Source organism: Patiria miniata, unplaced genomic scaffold, assembly GCF_015706575.1.
Source record: "Patiria miniata isolate m_02_andy unplaced genomic scaffold, ASM1570657v1 HiC_scaffold_1, whole genome shotgun sequence".
NCBI classification, from domain to species: Eukaryota; Metazoa; Echinodermata; class Asteroidea; order Valvatida; family Asterinidae; genus Patiria; species Patiria miniata.
The window spans coordinates 31,669,392-31,685,372 of NW_024037047.1; the positions used below are offsets into that span (position 1 = coordinate 31,669,392).

General features: G+C 38.2%; 2 protein-coding genes across 2 annotated transcripts in view; both read right to left on the reverse strand.

Moving 5' to 3' along the window:
• Positions 1-4,235, reverse strand: part of LOC119732831 — a 40,002-nt gene extending 35,767 nt beyond the window's left edge. The window contains exons 1-4 of the mRNA XM_038206437.1: positions 3,959-4,235; positions 3,055-3,312; positions 1,672-1,923; positions 766-1,023 (exon numbers count right to left, since the gene is read on the reverse strand). Coding sequence (XP_038062365.1) covers positions 766-1,023; positions 1,672-1,923; positions 3,055-3,312; positions 3,959-4,235 — 1,045 coding nt within the window. The remainder of the gene's footprint in view (positions 1-765; positions 1,024-1,671; positions 1,924-3,054; positions 3,313-3,958) is intronic.
• Positions 4,236-4,306: 71 nt separating this feature from the next.
• Positions 4,307-15,981, reverse strand: part of LOC119732840 (mucin-5AC-like) — a 38,360-nt gene continuing 26,685 nt past the window's right edge. The window contains exons 4-9 of the mRNA XM_038206446.1: positions 12,667-13,242; positions 9,438-9,689; positions 7,749-7,997; positions 6,798-7,052; positions 5,156-5,404; positions 4,307-4,323 (exon numbers count right to left, since the gene is read on the reverse strand). Of these exons, the coding sequence (XP_038062374.1) occupies positions 4,307-4,323; positions 5,156-5,404; positions 6,798-7,052; positions 7,749-7,997; positions 9,438-9,689; positions 12,667-13,242 (1,598 nt within the window). The remainder of the gene's footprint in view (positions 4,324-5,155; positions 5,405-6,797; positions 7,053-7,748; positions 7,998-9,437; positions 9,690-12,666; positions 13,243-15,981) is intronic.

A 15,981-nucleotide genomic window follows, 5' to 3' on the forward strand; every position in this document is an offset into this window, starting at 1 on the left:
AAAATCTTCAAAGCGCCATTTTAAAATTAAGAGTTTTGACCAACCATAGTCTCTGACTATGATAAAGGAAAATAAAAATAATTGGTCCACTGGAATTTCGGGGTTTTTGTAAAAGATGTGATTGGCGAGACATAGGACCATCATGGGATGCAAGGAAAATAGGAGCCAACCATTAAATATTCAGAACAAACTGCAAACATCTTTATTTGTAACATGTTCCTTAGTATTATAATACATTAATAATGAATTACTTATAGTGCTTCCTAAATGCCCGCTGAACGTAACAAGTGTATGTACGTGGGCTTTGGGAAAGTTGAAGGTGTAGACTGGAATGGGATCGCTGGTTGATGATGTATTGGATTGCATTGGGCATATTTCCAGGATTCTCATTAACTCAGAATCTTCTCAAAACAAAGTTTCTAAACAATGTTCAATATTTCCTCTGCGGAAAGAGACAGGGATGTTGTTCAGAAACCTGCAACTGATACCTGATACAATGAGCCTGTTGCGGATATAAACACTGTAAACACGTTGGGCAAAATGGGCTGATATGTAGACCAACGTTGGTCAACAAATCAACAGGTTAAACTCTTGGGCAAATTTTTCCAAATTGTTGGCAAATTTTTACCCAAATTGGGTAATTTCAAACCAATGTTGGGTCAAATTATATTGCCCAACAGTGTTTTACCTATTTTTTTTTTACAGTGGAAGAATAAAAGAAATGACGACAAAATTAATAGAAGAAATGACACCAAACTGACATACCGATGACTGTGATAGTGAATGCACACATTCCTTGGTTCCATGCTGAGTCTTGTGCTGTACATGTCACAGTTGTCTTTCCGATTGCATACACTTCACCTGATGTCACTACGTTGCTATTCTGATTTCTACATGTGACACTGATGTAACCATCCACATTATCTATTGCCCATGGTTGTATAGGCCAATTAACTGCAACATCATTTGTCATTGTGCATCTCTCGATGTTTTCTGGACAGATAACTATTGGATGTTCATTGTCTAAAACAAAACAGGAAAATAATACAACTCTCTTATAACGATATAAAAATAACCTTCATTCTAAAAATTGAACGTTTACTGAAATATTTATGAAACTAGTTTTACACATTAAATCAGCGAAGAAATTTGTTTAGCAGAAATTATTGCTAAGCTATGGTAAGCAAGCAGCAATTAACTGGGAACCAGTCACATAACGCCGTGCATCACACTGCATTTTGGCTGGTAATCTATCTGATTTTGCCAGCCAACAATTGTTGAGCTTATATTTCCTTTACAAAAACATCGTCACCTGATGCAATGTGATTTGCAACAGCAATGTGTGGCTGGGATTATTCTGGCACAAGATTGGGTCCTATTGATTATCAGATATACTCACACAGCATCTCGTTTTGAAATTCTAATTTGCTACTGAAACCGACCCAAATTTCGGATACAATTTGCCGTACCAAATCCAAACTGACCCAGAACCAAATGTGACGGTTCACATTTAGCACCAATGTCCGGGATCCTAACCGGTGTCCGGGATCCTAACCGGTTTCAAACGTATTAGTTTGAAACCAGCCAATTTATTTCCCTATTTATAGCTAAAAGGTTTGTTGCCAAGTATCTGTGGCAGTAATTGTCTATATATTTGATACATTTGCTTACCTCTTACAGTGAATGTGAAGCTTATTAAAACAGTGCAACCAGCCAAGTTAGTGACCCAGCAGGTGACTGTATGAGATCCGATGCCAAACATGCCTCCTGTTAGACTGACTTCACCTTCTAAAGAGTCTATACATGTGATGGGTTGACCGTCAGAGTTGATAGCAGTGATTCTTGGCCAGCTCACTGAAGCAGTTGACTGACCACCATCGGTGACTTGATCACTTACACTTGGCACAGTCAGTGATGGTGAGGCTGTGGAGACAAATAAACGAACCATTACGAATACTCATGCATCCTCAATGACTTAAGGGTGTACAATTCTCCTGTGCAAGTATGTGATGCGTCCTGTCAAAATCAGACATTCTCTGGGCAGAAGTTAAATTGGACAAAAAGCCAATAAATAAAGCAAGTTTTGATTTTTGTTAAGCCTAATGTTAATTTGGTTTTTTTTTTATAAAGTTGTGTGATCCTCAATATCTCTAAAATATACTTAAAAAGTCTGAAACAATTTCATTATCTTTTAAGTTATTTTCCTTTAATCTATTTAGTTGAATATGTGCAGAAATCCAAGAAGAAAACCTAATATAAATAGACAATATTCTTGTAATTACATTTTTGTGATAAATCACACATTGAAATGGAAATCATTTTATTTGCAGAGGAACGTCCATTTTCTAAAAATGTTGCTTGGTAGTATCCACTTGACCTTTCAGTTGATTCCTTAGTTTTCAATCGGAAAAAAAAATAGTTAATCCAAATACTCATTAAAGTAAGGATCATTTTATTTGAGTTGCTTTGAAAAAAAAAAAATCTTCAAAGCGCCATTTTAAAATTAAGAGTTTTGACCAACCATAGTCTCTGACTATGATAAAGGAAGATGAAAATAATTGGTCCACTAGAATTTCGGGTTTTTTTTAAAAGATGTGATTGGCGAGACATAGGACCATCATGGGATGCCAGGAAATTAGGAGCCAACCATTAAATATTCAGGACAAACTGCAAACATCTTTATTTGCAACATGTTCCTAAGTATTATAATAAATTAATAATGAATTACTTATATATGATGCTTCCTAAATGCCCGCTGACCGTAACAAGTTTATGTACGTGGGCTTGGGAAAGTTGAAGGTGTAGACTGGAATGGGATCGCTGGTTGATGATGTATTGGATTGCATTGGGCATATTTCCAGGATTCTCAATAACTCAGAATCTTCTCAAAACAAAGTTTGTAAACAATGTTCAATATTTCCTCTGCGGAAAGAAACAGGGATGTTGTTCAGAAACCTGCAACTGATACCTGATACAATGAGCCTGTTGCGGATATAAAAGAATAAAATAAATGATGACAACATTAATAGAAGAAATGACACCAAACTGACATACCGATGACTGTGATAGTGAATGTACACATTCCTTGGTTCAATGCTGAGTCTTGTGCTGTACATGTCACAGTTGTCTTTCCGATAGCATACACTTCACCTGATGTCACTACGTTGCTATTCTGATTTCTACATGTGACACTGATGTAACCATCCACATTATCTATTGCCATTGGTTGTGTAGGCCAATAAACTGCAACATCATTTGTCATTGTGCATCTCTCGATGTTTTCTGGACAGGTAACTATTGGATGTTCATTGTCTAAAACAAAACAGGAAAATAATACAACTCTCTTATAACGATATAAAAATAACCTTCACTCTGAAAATTGAACGTTTACTGAAATATTTGTAAAACAAGTTTTACACATGAAATCAGCAAAGAAATGTGTTTAGCAGAAATGATTGCTAAGCTATGGTAAGCAAGCAGCAATTAACTGGGAACCAGTCACATAACACTGTGCATCACACTGACTTTTGGATGGTAATCTATCTGTTTTTGCCAGCCAACTTTTTGAGCTTATAATTCCTTTACATAAACATCGTCACCTGATGCAATGTGATTTGCAACAGCAATGTGTGGCTGGGATTATTCTGGCACAAGATTGGGTCATATTGATTATCAGATATACTCACACAGCATCTCGTTTTGAAATTCTAATTTGCTACTGAAACCGACCCAAATTTCGGATACAATTTGCCGTACCAAATCCAAACTGACCCAGAACCAAATGTGACGGTTCACATTTAGCACCAGTGTCCGGGATCCTAACCGGTGTCCGGGATCCTAACCGGTTTCAAACGTTTTAGTTTGAAACCAGCCAATTTATTTCCCTATTTATAGCTAAAAGGTTTGTTGCCAAGTATCTGTGACAGTAATTGTCTATATATTTGATACATTTGCTTACCTCTTACAGTGAATGTGAAGCTTATTAAAACAGTGCAACCAGCCAAGTTAGTGACCCAGCAGGTGACTGTATGAGATCCGATGCCAAACATGCCTCCTGTTAGACTGACTTCACCTTCTAAAGAGTCTAAACATGTGATGGGTTGACCGTCAGAGTTGATAGCAGTGATTGTTGGCCAGCTCACTGAAGCAGTTGACTGACCATCATCGGTGACTTGATCACTTACACTTGGCACAGTCAGTGATGGTGAGGCTGTGGAGTCAAATAAACGAACCATTACGGATACTCATGCATCCTCAATGACTTAAGGGTGTACAATTCTCCCGTGCAAGTATGTGATGCGTCCTGTCAAAACCAGACATTCTCTGGGCAGAAGTTGAAATGGATAAACAGTCAATAAATAAAGCAGGTTTTGATTATTTATTTTAGCCTGTTGTTGATTTTTTTTTTTATAAACTTGTGTGTTCCTCAATATCTCTAAAATATACTGAAAAAAGTCTGAGATAATTTCATTATCTTTTAAATTCTTTTCCTTTAACCCTAAAAGGGCCGGGGGGGCGGAATCCGCCCCCCCCCCCTCAACATTTTCCGCGATAGCTTCTAAAAAAAAATTTTTCGCGACCCGAGCTGTTATGACTTTTTAGCCTCGAGCTTTGCGCATCTTTTGATACCAAAAACATAAAAATCAGACCACGGGTTAGCCTGTAGCGAAAAATTTTCCGGCGCTACGCGCCGTAAAAACTGAATTTTCGCATATATGTCGTGTACACCGAGCAGAATTGCCATTCATACATATGAATAATTAATTAGCCATAACTCCAAAACCCTTTGACCTATAGTCATGAAATTTCTTGGGCATGTTTAGGAAGAGTTGCTCTATGCATGTGCTGAGTTTCAAATCCAAGAAGAAAACTTAATATGAACAGACAATATTTCTGTAATTACATTATTATGATATATCACAAATTGAAATGGAAATAATTCTATTTGCAGAGGAACGTCCATTTTCTAAAATTAACTTTCAATGTTCGAAGAAGGGAAGCTGTATATTTGTACATTACTCCCAACTGCGAGAAGAGCGTGTTTTTGTAAGGACTTGATTAATAACATTTAACAAAAATCATCAACTGGTACTTCATGTTAAAACAGAAAATAACTGACTAAAACGATTTGGGAAGTGATTTGAAACTGACGTACCAATGACTGTGATAGTGAATGTACACATTCCTTGGTTCAATGCTGAGTCCTGTGCCGTGCATGTCACAGATGTCTCTCCGAGTGCATACACTCCACCTGAAATCTTTGTACAGGTGATGTCACTAACACTGATGGAACCATCCACATTATCCATTGCCGATGGTTGGGTGGGCCAATTAACTACAACATCATCTGTCACTGTGCATCGCTCAATGTTTTCTGGACAGGTAACTACTGGATCTTCATTGTCTAAAACAAAACAGTAAAGGAATACATATCTCATACATATAGAAAGATCTATTTGTGTAAGCTGTTTTTTCACATACCATGACTACCTGCAATATGCTGCAGTTCTAATCAGAAAATTATCCCCCTTCCCCTGAAAAAGCAACCCCCCCAACAAACAAACAAACAAAAAAAAGGAAAAGAAAAGAAAGAAAAGGAGGAGCGAAGTCATATTGCTGTTTATTTAATGGATGGGGGGAAGCATGTCCCTGCCCAACCTCGAGAAATGATAATTTTATAACATGCTCGAAAAGTACAAGGATTCCGTGGAGGGGGATGTGCTTTGCCCCCTCCAGAAAAAAAACTGTTGCGACGCCCACTCAAAAAGTGTAAGTGCAAACGTCGTAACTCAGTTTTTAATCGTTTTGAAAAAAAATGCATCAATAGGTTTGCGATGGCACGTTAAATGTTTGCGGTTCATTAAAAGGTAAAGTAACCTCATCAAGACAATTTTGTCAGAAACATGTTAAGCATGTTGGATACTCTGTTGCCCCATGTGATTTTGGATAAGAGATCTTTTAATTGAATGAGATCAACATACAACATGTTTGCTTGAGATGGCGGCGCTATGTAAAATTTTGTCAAAACGTCATAACTGGTCGAGATACGACGTTTTAGCATGAGCACACACTAAGGCCCCATTACTTTAGCACTTTCACCTTCAATTGGCTTAAGTCACGAAATATCTTTATTATAATTCCAAAAAATATCAAAGAATTGAACAGTGTGCTTGTGTTCAGCTTAGTTCAATTCGAGAAGTTTGTTTATACATGTAATTTCCAGTAGCATCTTTTTTAGTGCAGGAATAGTCTTTAGTCTAATATTTCTATTATTTTCGATTTACTTCTTTTCTGATTCTCATCTTTTCTACAAACTTATCATTTTTTATTATAAAATAACGCATTTTGGTTTTAAGAAAATACGAAAGTAAACTTAACTGGTGTCACATCAGTTCACGAACATGAATTTCAATGACTTTTGAGATACAACGTTTCAATGCACAAACACGAACGTATATAAACGCGCTAAGATACAATGTTCCGCTTTCATTCATTTGCTGGTAATTGAGATACGACCTTATGACTTTAATCAATTACGTCATAATGTAACAATACTTTTTAATGAAACTCTCCTGTAATAATCTTTTGGTAAATCTTGATACAATTACCAAAAAGCTGAATTTCGACAAATTTGGCAGTTACGACGTTTTTGCACTGAAACAACAATATGTCTAGATCATGTAGCTATGGATCATGCCCAAAGTCACGACACTAGCAACACTAGCAATGCTACAGACACGAGAAATAGCAAATGGGATCACTCAAGTGACTAACTTTAACATTGGCCACTTACATACCTGAGACCTTGAATGTGAAGCTTTCTGAAACAGTGCAACCAGCCAAGTTAGTGACACAGCAGGTGATAGTGTGACATCCGACGCCAAACATGCCTCCGGTTAGACTGACTTCACCTGGTAAACATGTGATGGGTTGACTGTCAGAGTTGATAGCAGTGATTGTTGGCCAGCTCACTGAAGCAGTTGATTTGCCTTCATCAGTGTTTTGATCACTTACACTTGGCACGGTCAGTGATGGTGGTGCTGATGCTGATGCTGTTGAACAAAAAGAATCATTATATTTAAAGATACACTGGAGCATCGGCAAAAAGTAGTAACCCTCGGAATTGCCCAGCCGCAATGACTTTAGGAAGCGTCTCAAGGGTGGGAATGTTCCCGTTCCATATTGAACGTTTCTTTTAGAAAAACTGTGTGTTCCAAACAGGCCCGCTCCTGAATAAGCGTGCACACGCATACACCGACATTCCCACACGAGATCATCCTGGCTTTCCCGGGCTGTTCGCAGTTTTGACAACTTATGTTCCCTATTAGAACGGGCGATATTTACTGGTGGAACATTCCAACTTTTGCGACGTTTCCTAAGTGTGTATGTTTCTGTTTTGCAAGTATGTGATGAGTCCTTTCAAATCCAGACGCTTTATGGCCTCAGTTCGTAATACACACACAACCAGAATATCATGTTAGCGTGATTTCCTGTGACTATTGCTGATTTTCTTTTTTACAAATTTACGAGACCCTAAATGTCTTTAAAATATACTGGAAACTTTCAAACAATAATTTATGCCTCTAAGATGCCTTTTTTTTTTTAAATGTTTTTTATGGAATACACCGCAAAATTAATAACATTTGACTTGATTAATAACATTTGACACAAATCATCAACTGGTGCTTCATGTTAAAACAGAAAAATACTGATTAAAACGATTTGGAAGTGATTTCAAACTGACGTACCAATGACTGTGATAGTGAATGTACACATTCCTTGGTTCAATGCTGAGTCATGTGCCATGCATGTCACAGGTGTCCCTCCGGTTGCATACACTCCACCTGATATCTTTGTACAGGTGATGTCATTAACACTGATGGAACCATCCACATTATCCATTGCCGATGGTTGTGTGGGCCAATTAACTACAACATCATTTGTCATTGTGCATCGCTCAATGTCATCTGGACAGGTAACTACTGGATCTTCATTATCTAAAACAAAACAGTAAAGGAATACATATCTCATACATATAGAAAGATCTATTTATGTAAGCAGTTTTTCACATGCTATCTATGAGTACCTGCAATTTGCTGCATTTCTTATCAGAAATTATCCCCCTTCCCCTAAAAAAGCAACCAAAAAACAACAACAACCAAACAAACAAACAAACAAAAAAAAGGAAAAGAAAAGAAAGAAAAGGAGGAGCGAAGTCATATTGCTGTTTATTTAATGGATGGGGGGAAGTATGTCCCTGCCTAACCTCGAGAAATGATAATTTTATAACATGCTCGAAAAGTACATGGATTCCGGGGAGGGGGATGTGCTTTGCCCCCTCCAGAAAAAAACTGTTGCGACGCCCACTCAATAAGTGCAAGTGCAAACGTCGTAACTCAGTTTTTAATCGTTTTGAAAAAAAATGCATCAATAGGTTTGCGATGGCACGTTAAATGTTTGCGGTTCATTAAAAGGTAAAGTAACCTCATCAAGACAATATGTTCAGCATGTTGGATACTTTGTTGCCCCATGTTATTTTGGATAAAAGATCTTTTACTTGAATGAGATCAACATACAACATGTTTGCTTAAGATAGCGGCGCTATGTACAATTTTGTCAAAACGTCACTAATAACTGGTCGAGATACGACGTTTTGGCATGAGCACACACTAAGGCCCCATTACTTTAGCACTTTCACCTCCAATTGGCTTAAGTCACGAAATATCTTTACTATCATTTCAAAAATATCTAAGAATTGAACAGTGTGCTTGTGTTTAGCTTGTCCAGTTCGAGAAGTTTGTTAATACATGTAATTCCCAGTAGCATCTTATTTAGTGCAGGAATCGTGTTTAGTCTAATAGTTCTATTATTTTCCATTTACTTCATTTTTGATTCTCATCTTTTCTACAAACTTATTATTTTTTTAATATAAAACAACAATATTTTGTGTTATTTCTTTCAATGTAGTAATTTGGTTTTAAGAAAATACAAAAGTAAACTTATCTGGTGTCAAATCAGTACACAAACATGAATTTCGATGACTTTGAGATACGACGTTTAAATGCACAAACACGAACGTTTGGCATTTTGCATATAAGCGCGCTGAGATACAATGTTCTGCTTTCATGCATTTGCTGGTAATTGAGATACGACCTTGTGACTTTAATCAACTTTACGTCATAATGAAACAATATTTTTCACTGAAACTCTCCTTTAATAATATTTTGGTAAATCTTGATACAATTACACAAAGAGCTGAATTTTGACAAAGTTGGCAGTTACGACGCTTTTGCACCGACACAACAATTTGTCTTGATCATGTAGCTATGAATCATGCCCAAAGTCACGGCACTAGCAACATTAGCAATGCTACAGACACGAGAAATAGCAAATGGGGTAACTCAAGTGACAAACTTTAACATTGGCCACTTACATACCTGAGACCTTGAATGTGAAGCTTTCTGAAACAGTGCGACCAGCCAAGTTAGTGACACAGCAGGTGATTGTATGACATCCAACTTCAAACATGCCTCCTGTTAGACTGACTTCGTCATCTGAAGAGTCTTTACATGTAATGGGTTGACCGTCAGAGTTGGTTGCAGTAACTTCAGCCCAGGTGACTGTAGCAGTTGACTTACCTTCATCAGTGTTTTGATCACTTACACTTGGCAGGGCAAGTGATGGTGAGGCTGTGAAGACAAATGAACGAACTATTTACAAGAATACACCCACGATGATAAGGGTGTGCAATTCTCCTATCCAAGTATGTGATGCGTCCTGTCAAAACCAGACATTCGCACGACAGACATTCAAAGACCAACGTTCTCACGCGAGATTACCCTGGCTTTCCCGGGCTGTTACCAATGGGAACAACTGATATTCTCAATTAGAACAAGCGATATTTACTGGTGGAACATTCCAACTTTTGAGACGTTCCCTAAGTGTGTACGTTTCTTGCAAGTATGTGATGCAAGTATGTCTTGCAAGTATGTGTCTTGCAAGTATGTGATGAGTCCTTTCAAAACCAGGCACTTGCTAGCCTCAGTTAATTATATACAATCAAAAAATCATGTTAAGGTGATTTCTTGTGGTTATTGCTGAATTTTTTTTCACAATTTTGCAAAACCCTAAATATCTCTAAAATATACTGGAAATGAACAATAATGCCTCTTAGATGATCTGTTTTTTTTATGCTTTGATGGAATATATCGCATAAAGGAAAGTAAGGCCTTGATAAATAACGTTTGACAAGGAAAAAACATCCACTTTGAGGCTTCGTGTTAATGTCAGAAATAACTGAATTATCCATTGCCGATGGTTGTGTGGGCCAATTAACTACAACATCATTTGTCATTGTGCATTGCTCAATGTCATCTGGACAGGTAACTACTGGATCTTCATTATCTAAAACAAAACAGGAAAGTAATTCATATGTCCAATAATAGAAACATATATACATTCATTCACAAAACTGAACGTTTACAGAAAGATTTATTTGTGAAAAAATGTGTTCACTTTCCATGACTATTACACATCCCTGTGAATGTGCATACCCCTATGTAACCTAATCGGACTTGTACTTCCGACGTTATAGCGAGTTAAAAATATTCACATTTAATGCCACGTCCAGTGACACATGATGACGTCATCGATACGAATTAATTGGGGACCATCATCGGCTTCTGGGCTTAGTGTCTGACAAGTGTAAAGTCATTCAGTGTATGGTTTGGAGACAAAAAGTTTACAAAACAAATGGGGAAACGATGCATCTCTAATGTGACGTAACCTGACACTTCATGACGTCATGATCCCAAATTTCTTCTGGGACCATCTGTGGGTAGTCTAAGTCTGTATTAAGTGTAAAGACGATCAGATTTACGAAGGTGCCAAACTGGAGTGTTTTAAAACGTGTGCAAAACATTTGGGGGAAAATGTAGCTTTAATGTCACGTAACCCGACACCTGATGACGTCACGATCACGAGTTTCTTCTAGGACCATCTGTGAGTGGTGTTCTAAGTATGTACCAAGTTTGAAATCAATTCGACTTAAAAAAAAAAGGTCAAATTGGACTGGTAGAAGAAACGTGTGCAAAACCTTTGGAGAAAAAGTCTAAAAAGGAGAAAAAAAACTCGAAATATGTTTGGTGACAAACACACGCTGTTTTGGATATTTAAAATACTTTGTGAACGTGATGTACAATTAGTGACGTAACGAAAAACTCATGCATAACAGCACGTGTCATGTTACAACCAAATAGGACATTATACCGGTAGTTCTGTAGCTAAAGAGGTATACAAGAATAAAATGCCCCTTTAAGGGACGTCTCTGACGTTTGATAATGACGTCACTTCAATTTCCATCTATGACACATCCCTGTGAATGTGCATGGCAAGTTTTAACCAAATTGGACTTGCACTTGTAATATTGCAGAGGATAAATAAAAAGAGTCAGGTAAGGATCAGAAATAATCTTCCTTTTAATAAACTGTACACCAGTTTTACAAAAGTTTGGAAGATCATAAATTATCTTCCAAATTTTTCAAAATCCACGGATCTGCAGAAGATTTTCATGCCTTTAAAATCGTTACAAAAATGAACTTTTTGGTCAAATTTATGATATAAAATTGCATGATGATGTTTTATCGTGACTTCAGGTAAAATAACTTGTATACCACGTACGTATCGGACTAAGTTCATTCGCAATTCTGACCCATTCAGACAGATAGTTTTCTCAAAATGAGACTTTGAAAAATGCATCTTTGTGATGACGTCACATGCCTTACAATGTCTTCATCTGTGTTCAATTTTGAAAGCGGAATGAAATTGTAAATATTTAAAAAAAATCATTAAAAAAAATCAACCGATGACGTCATGGTGACTTCATTTCGGATTTTGCATACTACATGTAGTACCATTATCTAGCTATCCACCAAGTTTCATGACGGACTTTCTGATTTTTTCGAAAATCGCATTTTTGATGAGGTTATGATGACGTCACACATATTTCAAAATGTTGTGCATATGCCTATAACCTAATAAACCAAATAAAAAAATAAAATAAAAATAAAAATTTCGCATGTTGCTTTCTGAGATATGGCTTCAAGGTCCAAACATTCAAATATTCATATAAAATTGCACGAGGACGTCATCATGACGTCAACTCGTTTTTTTACTTATAACACATCCCGGTCTACGCACAAATTAAGTTTCAACCTAATTGGACTTACTGTTCAGTAGATATAGGACTTCGAATTATGCACGGTTGTGATGACGTCACGTGACCACTGATTACGTACTTATGACGTCACTCTTCGGGACACAACTTTGATATGAGGACAATGCATATGCTTAACTTGAATGACGTTGACAAAAATAAATGCCAAAAGTGACGTGCACTAGAATCGTGCACAAGGTCATTCACCTGGCCCTTCACCGACATACTTTATCAACACTGTACACCGAGTTTTGCCTCGAATCATTGTGGGGAAAAAGCTCATTGCGGTACCCGCTGCTAAATGATTCTAACAAGCCAGCCGACCCCAGCAAGTTCAGTGATCGAGTGGTAAGACATCAGCGCTAGTGAGCAGAAGGTGCAAACAGCCAGACAGATGGACAGATATCTTTGTGATCTCTCCTTTTACATTTCTACATTAGAATTGGCATTACCTTCAGTTGTTGATGCTGATGGCTCAGGTGTTCTTCCACAGTAACACCAAATGGGCGTTGCTGACTCATGGACTCCATTTAATGAATTCAGGACTTTAGCGGCTGGCTGTGGGACTTCAGCGGCTGACGTGGTGGCTTCAGCGGCTGATGATGTGACTTCAGTGGTTGACTCTATCCTTTCAGCGCCTGAATTTGTGTTTTCAGCAGCTGAAGTTGCGGCTTCAGCGGCTGAAGTTGTTACTTCAGCGGCCGATGCTGTGCTTTTAGCGGCTGAAGTTGTGGCTTTAGTGACTGTAGTTGTGGCTTCAGCGGCTGATGCTGTGCTTTCAGCGGCTGTTGTGGCTTCAGCAACTGATGCTGTGACTTCAGTGGTTGACTTTGTGTTTTCAGTGGCTGAAATTGTGGCTTCAGCGGCTGAAGTTGTGGCTTCAGCAACTGATGTTCTGACTTCAGCGGTTGACTCTTTGACTCCGGTTGTGTAATCTGATGGTTCTGAGGTGCTTGGTATCTGTGTGGTTGCACACAAGCACCAAGTAATAGTTGGTTCCGTGGTGTAAGACGGTGTATCTGTGGGATCTGAAGTTGCAGGATAAGGAATATATGTATTAGAGCCGTTATGGATTACACAAGCTTGATATTTGAAATACTCTGTGCACGTGATGAGCAATTAGTGATGTCACTACAAATGTCTTATAACAGCACCTTATACAAATATGTCAAGTTTCAACTAAATCTAACCTTACAGTTCTGTACATGTAGTCTTACAAAAGAATAAAATGCCCCTTTAAGGGACGTCACATGACACTTGATGATGACGTCACTTAAATTTCCATGTATAACACATCCCTGTGGATGTGTATACACGTTTTAACTTAATCGGACTTGTACTAACGACGTTATAGCGATTCGAAAAAAAAATGCCTATTTCAAGTCACATCACGTGAGAAATGATGACATCATCGTTACGAATTCATCGGGGACCATCTTCGGCTGCTAGTAATAGTGTCTAAAACGTGTACAAAACATATGGGAAAAATATATCTTTAATGTCACGTAACCCAACACCTGATGACGTCACGATCACGAATTTCTTCTAGGACCATCTGTAGGTAGGTTTCTAAGTATGTACCAAGTCTTACATCAGTCAGATATAAAAACAAAAAGTGCCAAAGTGGACTGGTAGAAGAAACGTGTGCAAAACCCATGGAGAAAAAGTCTGAAAAAGGAGAAGAAAAAAAAGAACTAGAAATGTGTTTGCGGACAAACACAAGCTGTTTCGGATATTTGAAATACTCTGTGCACGTGATGAACAATAACTGACGTCACTAATCGTTAACAGCACATTATACGTACATATTAAGTTACAACCAAATCGAACATACAGTTCTGTAAATATAGACTTATAAAGAACAAAAAGCCCCTTTAAGGGACGTCACATGACATTTGATGAAAACATCACTGGAATTTTCATCTATAACACATCTCGGCATTGGTACCTATCAATTTACAATCCAATCACACCTATGGCTCTGTAGATATAGGCCTTAGAAAAATGCTGTCTCAATGTGACGTCACATGACATGTCATAACGTCATGATGGCATCACTTCAATTTTCAAACTAATCCTGTGTATGTGCATACCAACTTTCAACCCAATCGGACATGTACTTCAGAAGTTATAGGGATTTGAAAAATGAACATTTAATATGATATCACGTGACAAATGATGACGTCATCTTTACGAAAATCATCCAAACTATCTTTGGCTGTTGGTCTAAATATCTGCCAAGTGTTAAGTCAATAAGACATACCCCGGTATGAAAGTGCCAAAGTGTACCGTTTGAAGAAAAACGTGTACAAAACATATGGGAAAAATGAATATTTAATGATACGTATCCTAACACCTGATGACGGCACGATCACGCATTTCTTCTAAGACCATCTGTAGGTGGTGGCCTAAAAATGTACAAAGTCTGAAGTCGATCAGATTTCTGAAAGTGCCCAAAGTGGAGTGTTTTAAAACGTGTACAAAACGTATGGGGGAAAATGCATCTTTAATGTCATGTAACCTGACATCTGATGACGTCACGATAACACATTTCTTTTAGGACCATCTGTGGGTGGTGGTACCAAGTATGTACGAAGTCTGAAATCGATCGGATTTTAAAAAGTGCCAAAGTGGACTGGTGGAAGAAAGAAAAGAAAAAAATAGAAATGTGTTTGTGGAAAAACACAAGCTGTTTCGGATATTTGAAATACTCTGTGAACGTGATGAACAATAAGTGACGTCACTACAAATGCCATCTATAACAGCATATTATACGTACATGTCAAGTTACAACCAAATGAAACATATATAGTTCTGTAGATATATGCCTATAATAGAAAAGAATGCCCCTTTAAGGGATGTCACATGACATTTCATGATGACATTACTTGAATTTTCATCTATAACACAACTCGCTATGAGTGCCTATCAATTTTCCATCAATCGGACTTGTACTTCAGAAGTTAAAGCGATTTGCAAAATGCACATTTAATATGCCGTCACGTGACACATGACGTCATCGTTACAAAAATCATCAGGGACCATCTTCGGTTGGTGAAGTCACGATAAAGAATTTGTTCTAGGTCCATCTGTTGGTGGTGATCTAACTATGTACCTAGTCTGAAATCGATCAGATTGACGAAAGTGCCCAAAGTGGAGTGCTTTTAAACGTGTACAAAACCTATGGGGAAAATGCAGCTTTAATGTGACTGTTAATGTATTCACAAGTTTGCATTTGTGTATAGCGCCCTCTGTCAGATGACTTTGGAGAACACAACTGAGCCACGAACAAACACACATTAGGACATGTAAAATTTCTTCATAACAGACATCTTTCGACGATATTTTCCGAGAATTACTTGAGGTCAGTGGCGTCACCAGACTTTTCAGTCGGGGGGCACCAGCATTTGATGGGGGGGGTCACTTAGGTGGATACGGATCGCCGTCCCGGGGGAGGGGTCTAAGGGGAGGGGGTGCCCCCCTCCCCTTTGGAAAATTTTCGCATACGGAGGATGGGCTAGATGCAAAATGGTGCCACATTTGATGCTAAATTCGATCTGAAGATATCTCCAGAAATTGCTATTTTTGAGGTAATGATTTTAACAACGCGCAGAATTTTGCAGAGAATAGGGGGGCACCAGCATTTGATGGGGGGGGGGGGCACTCGGGGGGCACTTGGTTTTCCAGGGGGGCACGTGCCCCCCCCCCCCCTGCCCCCCCCCCCCCCTTGGCGACGCCACTGCTTGAGGTTTTGTCTCTTTTGAGAC